The sequence below is a fragment of the Drosophila willistoni genome (genome assembly GCF_018902025.1).
Source record: "Drosophila willistoni isolate 14030-0811.24 chromosome XR unlocalized genomic scaffold, UCI_dwil_1.1 Seg144, whole genome shotgun sequence".
NCBI classification, from domain to species: domain Eukaryota; kingdom Metazoa; phylum Arthropoda; class Insecta; order Diptera; family Drosophilidae; genus Drosophila; species Drosophila willistoni.
In genome coordinates, this window is record NW_025814057.1 from 5,243,080 (window position 1) to 5,260,989 (window position 17,910).

The 17,910-nt window shown below is 39.8% G+C and overlaps 4 protein-coding genes across 4 annotated transcripts; 2 read left to right on the plus strand and 2 right to left on the minus strand.

The window, feature by feature from the left end:
• Window positions 1-3,647: 3,647 nt before the first annotated feature.
• Window positions 3,648-12,734, minus strand: LOC6639546 (PAX-interacting protein 1). The gene is made up of 9 exons (XM_002062145.4): window positions 12,381-12,734; window positions 10,945-12,156; window positions 10,088-10,867; window positions 9,092-10,018; window positions 8,718-8,932; window positions 7,228-8,642; window positions 5,747-7,096; window positions 5,443-5,674; window positions 3,648-5,369 (listed from the first exon to the last, which is right to left on the minus strand). The coding sequence occupies exons 1-9, from the start codon at window positions 12,453-12,455 to the stop codon at window positions 4,760-4,762; spliced, it is 6,816 nt and encodes a 2,271-aa protein (XP_002062181.2). The 5' UTR covers window positions 12,456-12,734; the 3' UTR covers window positions 3,648-4,759.
• A 445-nt stretch (window positions 12,735-13,179) lies between these two features.
• LOC6639545 (NADH dehydrogenase [ubiquinone] 1 alpha subcomplex subunit 5) lies at window positions 13,180-13,869 on the plus strand. Its single transcript, XM_002062144.4, has 3 exons — window positions 13,180-13,264; window positions 13,390-13,551; window positions 13,630-13,869. The coding sequence occupies exons 1-3, from the start codon at window positions 13,244-13,246 to the stop codon at window positions 13,819-13,821; spliced, it is 375 nt and encodes a 124-aa protein (XP_002062180.1). The 5' UTR covers window positions 13,180-13,243; the 3' UTR covers window positions 13,822-13,869.
• Window positions 13,870-14,116: 247 nt separating this feature from the next.
• On the plus strand, window positions 14,117-14,787 carry LOC6639544. Its single transcript, XM_023181774.2, has 2 exons — window positions 14,117-14,417; window positions 14,483-14,787. The coding sequence occupies exons 1-2, from the start codon at window positions 14,132-14,134 to the stop codon at window positions 14,527-14,529; spliced, it is 333 nt and encodes a 110-aa protein (XP_023037542.2). The 5' UTR covers window positions 14,117-14,131; the 3' UTR covers window positions 14,530-14,787.
• Window positions 14,788-14,990: 203 nt separating this feature from the next.
• Window positions 14,991-16,111, minus strand: LOC6639149 (guanylate kinase). The gene has a single exon (XM_002062142.4). It carries the CDS (start codon window positions 15,948-15,950, stop codon window positions 15,264-15,266), a length of 687 nt encoding a protein of 228 aa, XP_002062178.1. The 5' UTR covers window positions 15,951-16,111; the 3' UTR covers window positions 14,991-15,263.
• Between the last annotated feature and the right edge of the window lie 1,799 nt (window positions 16,112-17,910).

Genomic DNA, 17,910 nt, shown 5'->3' on the forward strand with positions numbered 1-17,910 from the left:
GGGATGGATAATATACATTTTTTCATACGTGTTGCCTACTTATTTGGGGTAAAAAAGAAGCATCAAATATTTCGCGTGTCCTTGGAGCATCATCCTTTCATCACTAAGTAATTCTGTTGGCCTGGTATTTCATATTTTTTTTCAGAGCAAATTTCGTCGTTAAAACTTCAAATTTCGGTGCCCGCTAAATTCAAATAATCCAACTGGCAGTTGAATTCAAAAATTCAAATGCCCAAAAGTCCGTTACGCATTTAAAAATAATTTTAAACCAGCCACCTACTAAGTAATTCTGTTGGCCTGGTATATCATATTTTCTCCAGAGCAAATTTCGTCGCTAAAACTTCAAATTTCGTTGCCCGCGAAATTAAAAAAATTCAACTGGCAGTTGAATTCAAAAATTCAAATGCCCAAAAGTCCGCTACGCATTTAAAAATAATTTTAGTCCAGCTACCTACTAAGTAATTCTGTTGGCCTGGTATTTCATATTTTCTCCAGTATGAATTTTGTCGTTAAAACTTCAAATTTCGTTGCCCGCGAAATTCAAAAAATCCAACTGGCAGTTGAATTCAAAAATTCAAATGCCCAAAAGCCCGTTACGCATTTAAAAATAATTTTAGTCCAGCCACCTACTAAGTAATTCTGTTGGCCTGGTATTTTATATTTTCTCCAGTACGAATTTTGTCGATAAAACTTCAAATTTCGTTGCCCGCGAAATTCCAAAAATTCAACTGGCAGTTGAATTCAAAAATTCAAATGCCCAAAAGTCCGTTACGCATTTAAAAATAATTTTAGTCCAGCTACCTACTAAGTAATTCTGTTGGCCTGGTATTTCATATTTTCTCCAGTATGAATTTTGTCGTTAAAACTTCAAATTTCGGTGCCCGTGAAATTCAAAAAATCCAACTGGCAGTTGAATTCAAAAATTCAAATGCCCAAAAGTCCGTTACGCATTTAAAAATTATTTTAGTCCAGCCACCTACTAAGTAATTCTGTTGGCCTGGTATTTTATATTTTCTCCAGTACGAATTTTGTCGATAAAACTTCAAATTTCGTTGCCCGCGAAATTCCAAAAGTCCAACTGGCAGTTGAATTCAAAAATTCAAATGCCCAAAAGTCCGTTACGCATTTAAAAATAATTTTAGTCCAGCTACCTACTAAGTAATTCTGTTGGCCTGGTATTTCATATTTTCTCCAGTATGAATTTTGTCGTTAAAACTTCAAATTTCGGTGCCCGCGAAATTCAAAAAATCCAACTGGCAGTTGAATTCAAAAATTCAAATGCCCAAAAGTCCGTTACGCATTTAAAAATTATTTTAGTCCAGCCACCTACTAAGTAATTCTGTTGGCCTGGTATTTTATATTTTCTCCAGTACGAATTTTGTCGATAAAACTTCAAATTTCGTTGCCCGCGAAATTCCAAAAACCCAACTGGCAGTTGAATTCAAAAATTCAAATGCCCAAAAGTCCGTTACGCATTTAAAAATAATTTTAGTCCAGCTACCTACTAAGTAATTCTGTTGGCCTGGTATTTCATATTTTCTCCAGTATGAATTTTGTCGTTAAAACTTCAAATTTCGGTGCCCGTGAAATTCAAAAAATCCAACTGGCAGTTGAATTCAAAAATTCAAATGCCCAAAAGTCCGTTACACATTTAAAAATAATTTTAAACCAGCCACCTACTAAGTAATTCTGTTGGCCTGGTATATCATATTTTCTTCAGAGCAAATTTCGTCGCTAAAACTTCAAATTTCGTTGCCCGCGAAATTAAAAAAATTCAACTGGCAGTTGAATTCAAAAATTCAAATGCCCAAAAGTCCGTTACGCATTTAAAAATTATTTTAGTCCAGCCACCTACTAAGTAATTCTGTTGGCCTGGTATTTTATATTTTCTCCAGTACGAATTTTGTCGATAAAACTTCAAATTTCGTTGCCCGCGAAATTCCAAAAGTCCAACTGGCAGTTGAATTCAAAAATTCAAATGCCCAAAAGTCCGTTACGCATTTAAAAATAATTTTAGTCCAGCTACCTACTAAGTAATTCTGTTGGCCTGGTATTTCATATTTTCTCCAGTATGAATTTTGTCGTTAAAACTTCAAATTTCGGTGCCCGCGAAATTCAAAAAATCCAACTGGCAGTTGAATTCAAAAATTCAAATGCCCAAAAGTCCGTTACGCATTTAAAAATTATTTTAGTCCAGCCACCTACTAAGTAATTCTGTTGGCCTGGTATTTTATATTTTCTCCAGTACGAATTTTGTCGATAAAACTTCAAATTTCGTTGCCCGCGAAATTCCAAAAACCCAACTGGCAGTTGAATTCAAAAATTCAAATGCCCAAAAGTCCGTTACGCATTTAAAAATAATTTTAGTCCAGCTACCTACTAAGTAATTCTGTTGGCCTGGTATTTCATATTTTCTCCAGTATGAATTTTGTCGTTAAAACTTCAAATTTCGGTGCCCGTGAAATTCAAAAAATCCAACTGGCAGTTGAATTCAAAAATTCAAATGCCCAAAAGTCCGTTACGCATTTAAAAATAATTTTAAACCAGCCACCTACTAAGTAATTCTGTTGGCCTGGTATATCATATTTTCTTCAGAGCAAATTTCGTCGCTAAAACTTCAAATTTCGTTGCCCGCTAAATTCAAATAATCCAACTGACAGTTGAATTCAAAAATTCAAATGCCCAAAAGTCCGTTACACATTTAAAAATTATTTTAAACCAGCCACCTACTAATTAATTCTGTTGGCCTGGTATTTCATATTTTCTTATTTGAACCAACTGGGAAAAAAACTGGAGAAAACCACAAAATCCTTCACATTTCGGCTCTCCGCAGGACTAACGAGATGGCCTTTACACCGAAGATATTCCTTGATGATTGGAGTTTTATGACACTCTTTTCGTCCTGATTCTTTAAAGGACTCGCAAGACATTTGCTATTTTTTCATACACAAAAAAGTCCTTATATCCCAGTTTCCCAAAGGACATTTCAGGATCTGTTAGTGTCAGTCGAAGACCGTCATCAAGGACTATACACTGATCAAAGTATATCCTGATAATCCTTGAAATGTCCGAGTTATAAGGATGTTTCTCGTTTTTTTGGTCTTTTTGTCGATTTTTCTGAATAACCTCCTTACGAAAATTCAAGCAACATTTTTGGGAGGATATTGAAAATTCTTGAATGCAAATCGATAGTTCTGATACTGGAGGACCCAAAGAAGGATGTCCTGTTGAAATCAGTCAATGTCCTGCAGAGATATGGCCTCACGAAAGTTATCCGTTTTTAATCCACGAAAATTATCGTTTTTTAGCTCTGAAATCCGCAAATGATGAAACCGATAGGTCCTGCGAGAGGATTCAGTTACAAACTCAAAATAAATGTGTACTATTTGATGTGTTTTATTTTTTACAGTTCGTACAAGCCCTAACTAAATCTTATTCTAAATTCAATTGTACAATTGTTATTGTTTTTTATTAAAGATATAAAATCGGGTTTACCTACTTATGTGTTAAGACTTTTAACTCTAGTAGCCAGCAATTGTAAATTTCTGTGAAACATTTCGTATACTCTAAAAAAAATTATGAATATATATAGCTATATAACTTTTCCAAACATGCATATATATATATATATTTGTATATGATGGTTTTCGACCTACAAAAATATATAGAGAATGATTGTTTAATTTTGTTGAATTGTTGCACAAACCTTATAGCTACAACATTTTTATGATAGATCGATCCTTTTACACTCTGTTCTTAGATATATGTATATATATGCATCTATTGTTAATCGGTAATGCCTACATTAATATTTAACAAACGTGAATTATAAATTGTAATGAATTGCAAATTTTCTCAATGTACAAAAATAAATTTATAACTACATATTTTAATCGTGTTAAGCGCTTCTCATGGCAAACTAAAATGATCTTATGCCCGATATTATGTGGACTAGCTAGTTGATGACTTGCTGATTATTTAATCTATATACCAGTATAGAGCAATAAATAAATATATGTATATCCTTAAATTCATTGCTGATCTAAGAACAAAATTATCAATCTATATACACATATAATTGATATTGTTATTCAGAACTGATATAGAAAACTAAATGATCTGGTGCGAAGCATATAATCGAAATTAGGATTTAAAAATGTTGGAACAAGTTAACTTATAGTTTCAAATTTTACACAAATGACATACACAAACACACACACACGCACACACACACCTTAATTAGCCACAAAACTGAGTTGAGTACAAATCCCATGGGAATGCCCTGAGAGTTTTGAATTTAGAATACGATATGTAAGGAGAATCTGCTAGGTATGTAAAAGTAATCATGCACGGAAACTTGGAAACTTAATGATTGCACTATACAAAGTGACAATGGGATAAGCACAAAGATTGCCCTAGGATGCACTACATGGTAATCAGTCTCAGTCAACAGTCCTTATGCAGGCAGTGGCGTGGCTTAGCGCATAGAAATAGACAATTTGTTAAAGCCGAGAAAATATTACTACTTACAAAGAGAATGGTCTATGTATATGATGTATGTATGTTTGTACATATAATGAATAAAATTAGGCAAAATCATTTCGTGCATACAAGAAAACTGATGAATTCAGCAGACTAGATTCATGTTGAAGCAACTTATTGCATTAAAATAGCGTATCCTTCTACAATCTAGGGGGATCTTATTTGAGTGATTATAGATTGGATTATAGGTTCATAACAGACGTCGAAAATGTCGTCGCTAGGATTTGTTGTTGTTGTTGTTGCAGCTATTGGCAATATTATTGTTATACAAGTAAGGTATCAAATTGGGTTCAATTTCTAACTGCTGCCGTAGTATTGAGCTCATCACAAATTCCGTTGACACAATGTGACACTTTGGATTACCATGCCGCGTCAAATCGGCACAAAGATGCATATCCGTTGGGCATGTGACTATAATATATGAATCGGGAGCCTGTACATGCGCCTCGGCCACTGCTGCACCACTTCGTCTCTTGAGCTCCACTTTGCCACCAGAGGACTCTATCATACGTATGATATCATCACGCGCCGGAAAGACATCGGGTGTCACATAGAAATGTTTGCCCGCAAACAATGTGGAACGTGTCGGAGCGCACAGCACCGTATCCAAATCAAATTGTAGATTCTCATCGACTGGTATTTGTTGGATGCGATACGGTTCGGTTGGCACAAATTTGCCAGCCTTGGCGCTCTCCACCAGCCAGCTGGATTTGAGCACATAATCAACATGGCAGCAAGCCTGAATCAATTTACAAGTGCGACTCTCGCGTGTCATTACCAAATGGGTAGCCTCCTCGGGACTATCCACAACAATGCCGCCCAAGAGTCTGCAAAATGAAAAAGGTTAAAGGTTGGTTAAACTCTGGTTTTTATCTTCACCCTCTTCTCCTGTACACTTACAGCACAGCCTTTTTGAGAGCCTCAGCATCAGCTACTTGGGAGAAAATGACCTTGGGAGGTTTTGTCGTCTGTGGATATTCAATGCATACTATTTGCTCTGGCAGTTGTTCCTGCTGGAAAATGTTTAGTTTCTGTCGCTTCAATTTCTGCTCGTTATTAAATGGATCAGACAAATGACGTTTGACACGTTCGTGTGCCTCCTGTGTGAGATTAATGGGCGCTTTCCAAGCAGCTGCAATGCAAAAACAAATATAAATATTAAATTATGAGTTAACAATTATCAAATGGAGACTAGCGTAATTACCAAGTAAATGGGGCACCAAATTACATTCAATGCGGAATGGAGCCACTAGATTGTATTGCTGATATTTGGGCGTCTCGTATTGGGTAAGACCGCTGAGATTGCCAATGCATACATCGCTCAGCCAGAGGGCATTCACCATGGGTATATTCCATTCTTTGGCCGCATTAAACTTATTGCCCTCCAGCTGTTTGCAGACAACCAATGTATTCACTTTGGACAAATACGATGTGTATATGGCGCCGCATTCCTCGGCCATTTGTTGTAGGCGTACAACTTCTTCGCCCTCGAAACCCTCTGATGTGATTATATAACGTTCCAGGGGCTTACGATAACCAAATTGACTGGGAAACGGCAGATGCAATGGCTGCCATGGCGGCATCAATTGTCGCTTCAGACAAATATCACTCAACCAATATGCGGTCACACAACGTTTGGCATCGCGGAGAGCCTGCATCACAACTCCGTGTCTCTGGGTGCGACAGATGACATGGGTGACACGTGGACAATAGACACGCTCGATATCACCGCCAAATTGTCGTATGGTATCCAACCAAATGGGCAACTCATCGCTGTCGGTCTCATCGTATTCCACAATGTAAAAGGTGCAGCCAACGAGGAATAGATCGGCGGGCAGCTTAAGATTCGGATTGTGACCATAGAACTGAGGACGTGGTGGCATCGGTATGGGCGGTTGACCAGGACGCACCTGCATGTAACCATGTGGTGGTCCTTGCACTGGCACACCGACACCAACTTGAAGTTGTTGTTGTTGTGGCGATTGCGTGGGTGCAACTACGATTTGTTGTTGGACCAAATGTTGCTGGGGTGGCTGTTGCTGCTGCTGTTGTTGCTGCTGCTGTTGTGGCACGGCGACAACTCGTCGCATTTGTTGCTGTTGTAACATCTGCTGTTGTTGTTGTTGTTGCTGCTGTAGCATTAGCAACTCCTGTTGAGTTCTTGGTGGCCCAGTTATACCAACTGCTGCATTATGTTGTTGTCCCATCATGCGTAGAGCACCAGCTGCCGATGCTGGTTCCACATGCTGTTGTTGTTGCGGTCCACCAATCTGTTGCTGAACAACCATCTGTTGTTGTTGTTGCTGTTGCTGCTGCTGTTGGATCAACAATTGCTGCTGCTGCTGAGATCCAGCTACAACAACTTGTTGAACAATTTGTTGCGTTTGCTGCGGTTGTGCCTGTTGCTGTTGCTGGGCATCGGCCATTGTTATAATTTGTTGTTGAGGCTGTTGTGTTCCATTGTTGCCTAACCGATTGCTTAGCATATTGGCCAGAGCGGTTTTTGTCTTCAAATTCATCTGCTGCGGTGTTTGCTGTGAATGTCCATCGGGACCTGAAAAAACAGAAGAGTGTATTGAGTATTTCGTTCTCGCTCTATTTCGTTTTCGTCCACACATTCCATCTCGTTCTTTTTCGATTAAACGAGGATTAGGAAGGAAGCTAATTTATCATTATGTTTTCTACCTGTTGAACTCATAACCAAAGTTTGTGTCATAATATTGCCAGTGCCTGGGGTTCCGGCCACTTGAATGGGGCCACCGCCAACGCCGACACCTGGAGTTGTCGGTGTACCTGGAGTGGATGGGGGCTGCTGTTGTTGCTGTACAATCGTTTGCTGCTCAATCAGTTGACCATTCGGACCAGTGATTAGCTGAACTGTCTGCTTGCTTAGCTGTGGCGGTGCTTGCTGTTGCATGGGAATCTGTTGGACACGCAACTGTTGGCGCTGTAAGAGGATCTGCTGATTGGGATCGTTTGGATTGAAGGGCTGACTTTGCGGTTGCTGCTGCTGCTGTTGCTGTTGTTGTGGGGGCACAGCTCCGGGCTGTTGTTGTTGTTGTTGTTGGATGGGACTTAAACCAGGTGCCCCGCCGGCACGTACAACAACTTGGCGTGTACCTTGATGTTGCAGCCACAGGACTTGCTGCTGGGCTGTTAGGCCAGCGGGCATTTGACTCTGCACGATAATGTGACCAGCAGGCACGGGGCCAGCGGGTCGTGTAGCTACCACATTACCTGGCGCTCCTGGACGAGACTGATATACTTGTTGGCGGAGCATAACCCTTGGCTTATTTTGATTCAATTTCGTGATGTATTCGGCTCGTTTGTGGGCATCTAGTGAGAGGAAATGGGCATGCATTTTCTCATCTAAAACGATTCGTTGTTGTTGTTGGGGCTGTTGCAATACAAGAGGTTGTTGTTGAGGTTGAGGATGTGGTTGCTGCTGTGGCTGTTGTTGTGGTTGTTGTTGTGCTGGCCACGGTGTTTGCGAACGCACACGAGGCGCGAATTGTTGTTGTTGTTGCTGCTGCTGTTGTTGCTGCTGACTCTGCGGGGTTGTTGGACCACCTGGCAGAGGAGACGGCGCACTGCTTGTGGGTGTGCCTGGTGTTGTTGGCGGCATTTGTCCCGAGGCCGGGCTACGTGGTGACCAATGCGGTTGTTGTTGCATTTGCGGATGATGTTGAGGCGATTGTTGTTGTTTAATTAGAACTTGTTGCATAATTTGTTGCTGTTGTTGTTGTTGTTGCACATCAATTGGTAGTTTTTGTTGTAGAATTTGTTGCTGCTGCTGCTGCTGTTGCGGTGTTAACTGCTGTTGTTGTTGTATAAGTATTTGTTGCTGCTGTTGCTGCGGTGGCCCAACCAGCTGCTGCTGAGTTTGTTGTTGCTGTTGTTGTTTTTGTTGCATCATTTGTTGTTGCTGTATATATTGTAGACGCTGTTGTTCATTCAAAATTTGTTGATTTACAACAATTTGTTGTTGAGGCTGTGGTTGTTGTTGCATTTGCATGCGTTGCTGCTGCTGCTGCTGTGGCAACACCGGTTGCTGTTGTTGCAACATTTGTTGTTGTTGCTGCTGGGCAAGTTGTTGCTGCTGCTGTTGTTGAGCAAGTTGCTGTTGCTGCTGCTGTTGTTGTTGTTGCTGCTGCTGTTGTTGTTGTGATATGTTTGTTTGATTTACAATAAATACATTTTGATTTTGTTGATTCTGTGCCAAAATCTGTTGCTGCTGTTGCGCACTAAGCTGATTGAATTGCTGTTGACTAATTAAAAATTTCTTGCCCTGCGGTTGTTGCATGACTTGTGTTTGTTGTGGTTGTTGCTGCTGCTGTTGCTGTTGTTGTGGCGTTTGTCCCAAAACTTGTTGTGTTTGTTGTTGTTGTATCTGCTGGGGAATTGTCTGCTGGAACAAAAATGAAATTCAATTAAATTGAATTGTAATTGAGAACAGAAGAGAATGATGCTTGCTTACCTGTTGAGGCTGTTGCTGTTGGAATTGTCCCAATTGCAATTGTTGTTGCTGCGCCTGCTGTTGTTGTTGTGCTTGTTGTTGCTGCTGTTGTTGTTGTGGCGGTGGCTGAATGGTCTGCTGAATGATGCGCACTTGTCCACCGGTTCCAAGGGCAATTTGTTGCTGTGATGTAAACTGCACTTGCTGTTGCAAGGGTTGTGGCTGCTGTTGTTGTTGTAATTGGGGCTGCTGCTGCTGTTGTTGTGGAATCTGTTGCTGCTGTGGTTGTTGTTGCAAATGTAACACTTGTTGTTGTTGCTGCTGCTGCTTTTGTTGAAGATTCATCATATGACTTTGTATGATTTGTTGCCCTTGTGCCGTGGATGTGTTTATAACATGCCGTTGCGGCATAACCTGTTGTTGTTGTCCAGTTGCCAACTGTTGTTGTTGTTGTTGTTGTGGTGCCAAAGCCTGTTGTTGCTGTTGTGGTGCCAAAGTCTGTTGTTGTTGTTGTGGATGTTGTTGTTGTTGCAGTTGTGGCTGAGGTTGCTGCTGTAACGTTGTTGTTTGAGGTTGAGTTTGTGGTGGTTGTTGTTGTGGCTGTTGAGGCTGCTGCTGCTGCTGCTGCTGTTGTAGTGTTGGTGTTTGAGGTTGTTGCGGCTGCTGCTGTGGAGCTATTTGTGATTGTTGCAATTGTTGTTGCTGCTGTTGCTTCAACTGTTGTTGTCGCATAATTAACGAATCCTGATTACTGCTAAGTGTTGAGCGACTAAGCACTTGGGCAACCTGCACAGGATCGGTTGGATCTATTGGTTTTTGTAATGTTTGTTGTCCCGTCACAGTCTGATGTTGATGTTTGCTTTGCATTGGCGGTGTTTGCGAAATTTGCGGTGATTGTGGCGCTGAAATATGTTGCGGACTTTGTTGCTGTTGTTGGGCCATTTGTTGTTGCAATTGCATTCGTTGTTGTTGATGCACAGGCTGCTGGAAGGGTTGCATTTGTTGTTGTTGTTGCAAGGGCTACGTTAAGAGAATAGAAAATGAATGTAAAAAGGTTTTTACTTTGAAGCAATTATCATTTCTTCTTACTTGTATTTGTTGCTGTTGCTGTGGTGACATCATTGGCGGTTGCTGCGGTGAACCTATCATGTGCTGTCGATTTTGTTGCAATTGTTGCTGCTGTTGTTGCTGCTGCTGCTGCTGCTGTTGCCTCAAATGCTGTGCACTCTGTGGTGAAGGCGGTGGCGGCGGTGTCATTAGTGGAGCGGGTGATTGTAGCTGCCGCGGCGATTGTGGTGGCGGTAACATATTGCTGCTGGCATGATGTTGCTGCTGTTGCTGCAACGACGGCGAAGGCGTACTTGGTGGCATGCCGGGCGAATGATTTTGCACCATTCGCGGTGATTGCTGTTGTTGCAAACCTTGCGATTGTTGCTGTTGTACTTGCATCTGTAATTGTTGCTGCTGTTGCACTTGCATCTGTAATTGTTGCTGCTGTTGTGCAATCTGACGCTGATGTTGTAGTTGTTGTGGCGACAGCGTTTGCCCGCTTTGTATTAGTTGTTGATATTGCATATGTTGTTGCTGCAATTGTTGTTGCTGTCTGATTAGATGTACCATTTGTGGAGATATCGATTGTTGTTGTTGTTGCTGGACCACTTGTTGTTGCTGTATCACTTGCTGTTGCTGGACCACTTGTTGTTGCACTACTTGTTGCTGCTGCTGTTGTTGTTGTTGTTGCTGAACAACTTGTTGCTGCTGTTGTGGAGGTGTTACACCCGTTGTTGGCTGCGGTGTTCGAGGCGTTAAACGTCCAGTTGGTGTGGCAAGCAGTCTAGGTGATTGTTGTTGTGGCTGTTGTTGCTGTGGCTCAGGCTGCATTGAGATATTTAAAACAAAAAAGAGTTAGAGTAACGAAAAATAATTAATTCGCATACAAAACTTACATGTTGTTGCTGTTGTTGTTGTAACACTTGTATTTGGTGTTGAATTTGTTGTTGTTGTTGCTGCTGCTGCTGTTGTTGTTGCTGCTGCTGTTGTTGCTGCTGTTGTTGTTGTTGCTGTTGTTGTTGATGCAGGTGCTGCTGATGCTGTTGTTGTTGTTGCTGCTGTTGAGAGCTTTTCATTTGCCTTTGTTGTTGCAAAATATTTTTAATTTGTTGTTGTTGATTTGGTTGCTGTTGTTGCTGCTGCTGCAGATTGCCTGGCAAAATCTTTTGCTGCTGTATGATTATCTGTTGCTGTTGTGGATGACTTGTTGCCACCTGTTGAACTTGTTGCACTTGTTGTTGTTGCTGAGGCTGGGCTTGGGGCCGCACAAAGACAACCTGTTGCTGTGTGGCAGGCATCTGTTGCTGCTGCATTTGTTCTGCAGATGCCTGAAGTTGGGATTTAATATTGGCAATACTTTTTGCAGCTGCGCTATCCTCGCCAAAACTTAAAATTTCTGATAATGTTGAGGTTGCTGCTGTTGGTTGTGATTGCTGCTGCTGCTGAACTTGTTGAAGCTGCTGTTGTTGCTGCTGCTGTTGTTGCTGCTGCTGTTGCTGCTGTTGTTGTTGTTGTTGCTGCTGTTGCTGTAACTGTTGCTGATGTTGTTGTTGTTGTTGTTGTTGTTGCTGCTGCTGCTGCTGATGATGCTTCTGCGATCGTATTTTCTCCGTAGGTTTCAACAGTCTAGGATGATAAGGCTCGACAGGAAGACACATTTTGCATTTGAGACAATCCGTTACCCAATCGGGCGTAACAATGCTAATGGCATTTTTTGGCAATGCCAATCCCTTGTTGTAGATCCCGCCATTGGCAGCTCCGCACACCAGATGCGTATTGGTGGCCCCAAAACTATGCGTTACGACAGCCCCATGGTAGGTGAGCATGGCATAGAGACGACGACGATCGCTGGCCACCACATTGGTGACGGCGGCGCGTATGCCCCGCATTAGACGCACCTGACTGGGATCGAAGGCTCGTGTGGATGCCATTCGACCCAATTTCGCACTGTGTAGAATCCATTGCTCTGTCACTGGAATGGCGCTGTAGAGATCCAAATTCATGGACAACTCCTCCTCGGAATAATTGGTGGCACATATTAAATGGGTTATATTATCCGACAAATACAATTTATATTGGGCTCCACCGCTTTTTAAAAAACGCTCAATCTACAAACAAGACAAATAATAGATAAAATTAGTTTATTAGCCACACGACACACATTACACAAAAAATTTAGCCGGCAATATTATTGGCGCGCATTTTCACGAGTCACCCTACCCTGGCCCCCCCGACCAACAGCCATTAAACACTCTTTGGTTAAAACATTATGCATATTTGCTTCTCTCGATCACAATAACGACATGCACAAAGTGCAGTCCAGGTGCATTACCTCTTCATCCAAGTTGCCGAGTACAAAATATATCACATTTTCGAATAGCTTTTCACTGACTTTCAGGTTCTCCATTGTGTGTGGTGTTTGCCGTATGCGCCTTTTCTTTGTGTTTGTTGTTCTTCCCGTTTCTGCGTTTACATTTCACCTCTCTTTAACGCCACTGCGAGCTTTACAAAAGGCTGGGACGTTGAATTATAATGTGGCTTGACAACACACAGTGAACCGCGACCTTTTCTTAAGGTTTAACTTTATAAAATTGCACCAATTTTAATTTTTCTTTTCTTTTTCTTTTCGGAGGCACTTTCAATATCAACCCCTGTATTTTTGATGCTTGTTGGGCTGCCAACTTGGTTCAATTAAAAGACGCATTGTATTTGCAGCCATTAGAACTAGTTCCATGCTAGTTCCCCAATAATATTTTTGAAATCATTTTCAACTATACACGCAAAGGTTTTTCAGATGAATAAAATTTATGACCTCTTAACTCTGTCATCCTTGTCCATGTCTATACCTTTTCTTTTTAACGGTTGTGCCCAATAAAAAATCAATTGTCTGAGAATGGTAAGGCAATACATGGACTTGGCATGCATTTACAAGTTCTATGATCTAAAGATTTTTACTATCGAAAAAAAATTATATGGTATGACACAAAATGTGTATTTTTTAAAAGTTAAATAAGTTTTTTTTTGCCTTTTTAATGTATTTGTGATATCTGTGATTTATTATTTTTCTAAGGTGCAACACTGTGAGAAAACAAACTTGACAACTCTAACAGCTGTTTGTCTGTAGCCACAAAAAAAAAAGAATTGTTAAACCAAACTTGAATTTTTTTGTTTTTAAGTTTGCTACTTAAAACAAACATGGCTAGAATAGTAAAAGCGGTAAGTCATAAAAAGACGATACTTTAAAAAGAACCTCGGCCTGCAGCTTGAGTGTGCCAGGTCCATCCATTGGGTCGAAATAATCATTTCTAATGATATTATGTCATCGCCTCCTGTCCCAATAGTCCACAGGTCTGACCGGCCTGGCTGTGTCCAGCAATCCCCATCACACATTGAGTGCCCTATATGGCAAAATTCTGCGTGCCGTGGCCAAAATGCCTCAGGATGCCGCCTATCGCAAGAACACGGAAATTTTGGTGAAGCAGCGTGCCGATGCATTGGCCAAAGTAAGTTTCAACATGCAACATGCAAGTCCATCAACCGTTTGAAACTCATTTAGATCTTTTCTTTTTTTGTTTTGTCAGAACAAGGACGTTGTTGCATTGGAAAAGGCTGTTGGTTGTGGCCAAGTGGAGGAGCTCATTGTTCAGGCTGAAAACGAATTGATTTTGGCACGCAAAATGCTCGGTTGGAAGCCTTGGGAGAAACTTGTCCAGCCTGCACCAGCCAAGCAATGGGACTGGCCACCAGCTCAGATTCTCGAGCCCAAAGTCTAGGCTTTTAGTTCATCATCCTTGATCCGATTAATAAATATATAAACATGATGCTAGTTCGTTGTTGAATATGCTAAAAAGAAGAAAAATGCAAATCAATTCGCAATAAAATTTAAAAGAAAAAAAAAAAAAGTACATATGTATATAATAAAAACAAATTAAAACGAGTGCCCCTAACTGATAAGACCAAAATGGTGTAAATGAGACAAAAATGTGGTACATAATCGCTCCGCTCAAAAAATTTAAATCGCCACACTCAATAATATATATAGACGTAAATTCATTTGGCTTATCTCAGCAGTTGATTCCCAACATGCGTGAGCTACAGTCAATAATGTCGGTGATGGTGTTGGGGCTGATGTTGATCTTAGCTGTAGGCTATGTGTCATCCGCTCCTGTGGCTTCCAATTCGCTAGACCACCAACTTCAACGTGAACGCCGCCAAATCGATTTAACTGTCTCCGCCGAACACGATGATAAGGATGATGAAACGGAATTGGCCTTGGAGGCCATAGCTGGACTCTGGAGTAGTGCTGACAGTCGCACCAAAATTGATGGATCCGCTCGTGTTGTTCATCGCACAAATGCCATGCAAACTGGTACGGGTAACACTAGCTATACGGCCCGGTTGCATTTGCATCATGATTATAAATCCAATGCGTAGGTTCTAACCAAGATTGGCGATTGGGAGTGCGTGTCACATTCGATTAACACGGACCGCACGAGACAGACACACAGGGAGAGAGGGAAATGAGGGGATATTTATGTACATAGGAATACCAGACGGACGTGGATGAATATGGGTGCTCACAATCCTACTTTTGCGTGATGAAGTCGACCAGTCGACCAACAACAAATGAACTGCTTCGTCCCGTAGCTGATAACATTTTTGACCTTCTTCGACCAACTGAAATGAAAAAAACAAATATTTGTAAACCGAATGAAAATAAACCAACTCTCCGAATTATCTATACTCTTTCCGTTTCTAATACTGTGTATGCTTACATTCACACACATTCACAATATACAATACATGTATATAAGAGATTTGACTATATTACAATTGATGAAAAGTTGTTTGTTACTTAATAGCAGCTTAAAAGTTTTTATTAGTTGCAACAGGTCGTTTGCTTTCGTTCCCCCAGAATCAGAATAGGTTTTACCATAGTTCGTTAAGTTTTTGTTTACAGAAAGGGTATAAAGAACAACCCAAAAAGCTGTTTGTTTTATTGATTCCATAATATCGGTTTTGCAACAACATTTTGCTTAAAATTACAACAACAATTAATTTACCTAACGAAATTCACTTCGATTGAAAGGAGGAGGGGGATATAAATTATTGACAGACTAAGTATAAATGCCATTTAGATTATGAATTATACATATATATATAGGTATATAGTAGTGTAATATCATTGCAACCAAAACAATGTTAACCAATTTCGCTAATTGAGGCTAACACGCACACCCTCAGCCTCCTGTTGTTTTAGCTCTTGGACAACAAAATCGCGAAATTCCGTATAGGCCACATCAATATCCACATTGTTTATGATCTTGTGGAAATTTCCGGGCGTTAGGCCATAGCTAATTTCCACTTGAGCCGCATCCAAGCGTTTGCGCAACGTTTCCTCCGTCTCGGAGCCGCGTAGACGTAAGCGACGTTCGAGCTCCTCGATGGTAGGTGGATTATTGAAGATCAATATGGGATTGAGATCGGTTTTGCGTATCTGTTCGACACCCTTTTGTTCAATGTCCAATATGCAGACACGTCCCTGATTTTGAATTTCTCGGACAGCGGCCTTGCTGGTGCCGTACATATTACCAGAGAACTCGGCCGTCTCAATGAACTCATCGTTGGCAATGGCCAATTCCATTTCTGGACGCTCCACGAAATAGTAGTGGACACCATGCTCCTCGCCTTCACGTGGCTTACGTGTCGTATGTGATATGCTGAAGCCAAATGTTGTCGGGAATTCGGCAAACAAACGTTTGAGCAGCGTGCTCTTGCCGGAACCGGAGGGGCCGCATAAAACCAAAGGGCGGGGACCATGCGACATTATTTTACTGCTGACGCTGCTTCTGCTGGTGCTACTGCTGAATGCCCGATTTACAATGAACAGAAAGCTAATCATGTTGCCGCTTTTTATTTTACTTATTGCAAATGCACCAATACCAATACACGACAACAACAATTGTTGGCCAAAAAACGTTAATTTATTTGGCTATAATTAAATAAACGAGCGTGAGCGTGCCTTGCGTGTGTATTTTTCTACGGTTGTGTGTGTTCGTGTGTTGTTGTTGTTTTTAGAGAGAGAAAGAGACAACCCAGCAGACATTTCTACTGCGTTTTCTTTTCCGTTTCGCGTGTTGATAAGGTAGAGTTTAAAATGTTAATAGTTTAAAGAATGTTATTTTCACACGGCATTCAATTTCTGAGAATGGTGAAATTTGGCACAGGTGGAGTAATTAGACAGTACTTAATGTCCCAGCACTATCACAAAGTAATATCATCCAAAGTAAAACCCTGAACATGTAAGCCCTGTAAAGACTCACATATGTATATAAGATAAGGTACTAGTCACTCTTCCATCTTAAATCACAGTGTTCTTTAAATTCCAGCAATAAAGATCTATAAAACTGAAGTAAAGTATTAATTCATACTTTGTCTGGAAAATGTTTGTTGGGCCTTGTGTGCAAATATTTGCGTCTGTTTGTGTATATAGACGTCTTTATAGTAAATCGATAAGTTATCGATTCCTGTAAGGCACCCAATTGCCAATCGAGTTCAAAATTTAAAAACGACAAGTTCATTGGTTTAAAAACTGTTTATAATATTCTTAGACTGTTTTACATTTAGCATAGAATTTAATTTCAAACACACATACACACTGAAACTGATGCTGCTCTTTTGTTATTACTGATGTTGTTATCGAATGAATTACAATTGTCTGCTTAAAATAATTTATGGATTTCTTTTCATTTATGTTTATTTTTAGGTTTTTTTTCTTTTTGTTACTTTTTATTTTGATCACATTTTGATTTCGCATGCCCAAAGTGAATTTGGTTTGTTGTTTTTTTTTTCTCTTTTATTTATTAGTGCCAAATGATTTGCCTGAATAATGGTTAAGTTAATTTAACCCCTAACTATTGACCCAGTCCCAAAAAGTTGATGTCTTACATTTTCTTTTAAGTTCAAAATATAAATATATTGTATATATGGTTTGCGCCCATCATCGTCAATTTCATATCGTCGTCGTAGTCATATACATAACTGCACGATCTAGTTAATGTTTTTTCTCCGTTTCCTACACATATATGTATATATAGATACTATTATTCAGTCAATATTATATATATATGTATTTCATTTCTACTCTTGAATCATCGGAAGAGCTGCTCTATTATGTAAAGAACTTTTGGGAACTTTTGGAGTCTTTTCTTGAGTTTAAATGGAAAATAGATAGGAAGTTAGGAGGAGGAGTATTGTTTGAAGAATACGTTCAATCTTTTGTTTTTAGTTTTTTGGGTTAATCCTTTACATAATGTTATATTTGTACAGTACATAAACATTATCTAATTATGTTTTAGCTTTAAAGAGTGTTTTCGATGTATGTATGACATGGGGATTTTGGTTGCTTTTCTTTGTATCTTTTTTTTTGTTATTTTTTATATAAATTTTTTTTGTTGACATATTTTGGGAACTGATCTTTCTTTTGGATTACGTATGAACTATGTTAATAGGTATATTAATTGGTTTTAGATTTCAATTCCGATACCGGTTTCTTCTAATTTCGTTTCTGTTTCGGTGATTGTAAGAGGTTTCCATCAACTAAATAACAGTTACTTAACATGGTTGTCGATAAGGCAAATAATGATTATGTGTGGGTGAGTGTTGGGCAATGCAAAAAGTTTTGTGGTATTGTTTTTGTTTCTTTGTTTTGTTGTATCGTTTGTCTGCAATTTATTAGACCCTAAAAATTTGTTTACAACTAAAAAACTATGAAATAAGCTTAAAAATTGTTTAAAAAATAGTTTTAATATGTATATATATGTGTTTATATATATATATGTATATATATGTATATAGTCATG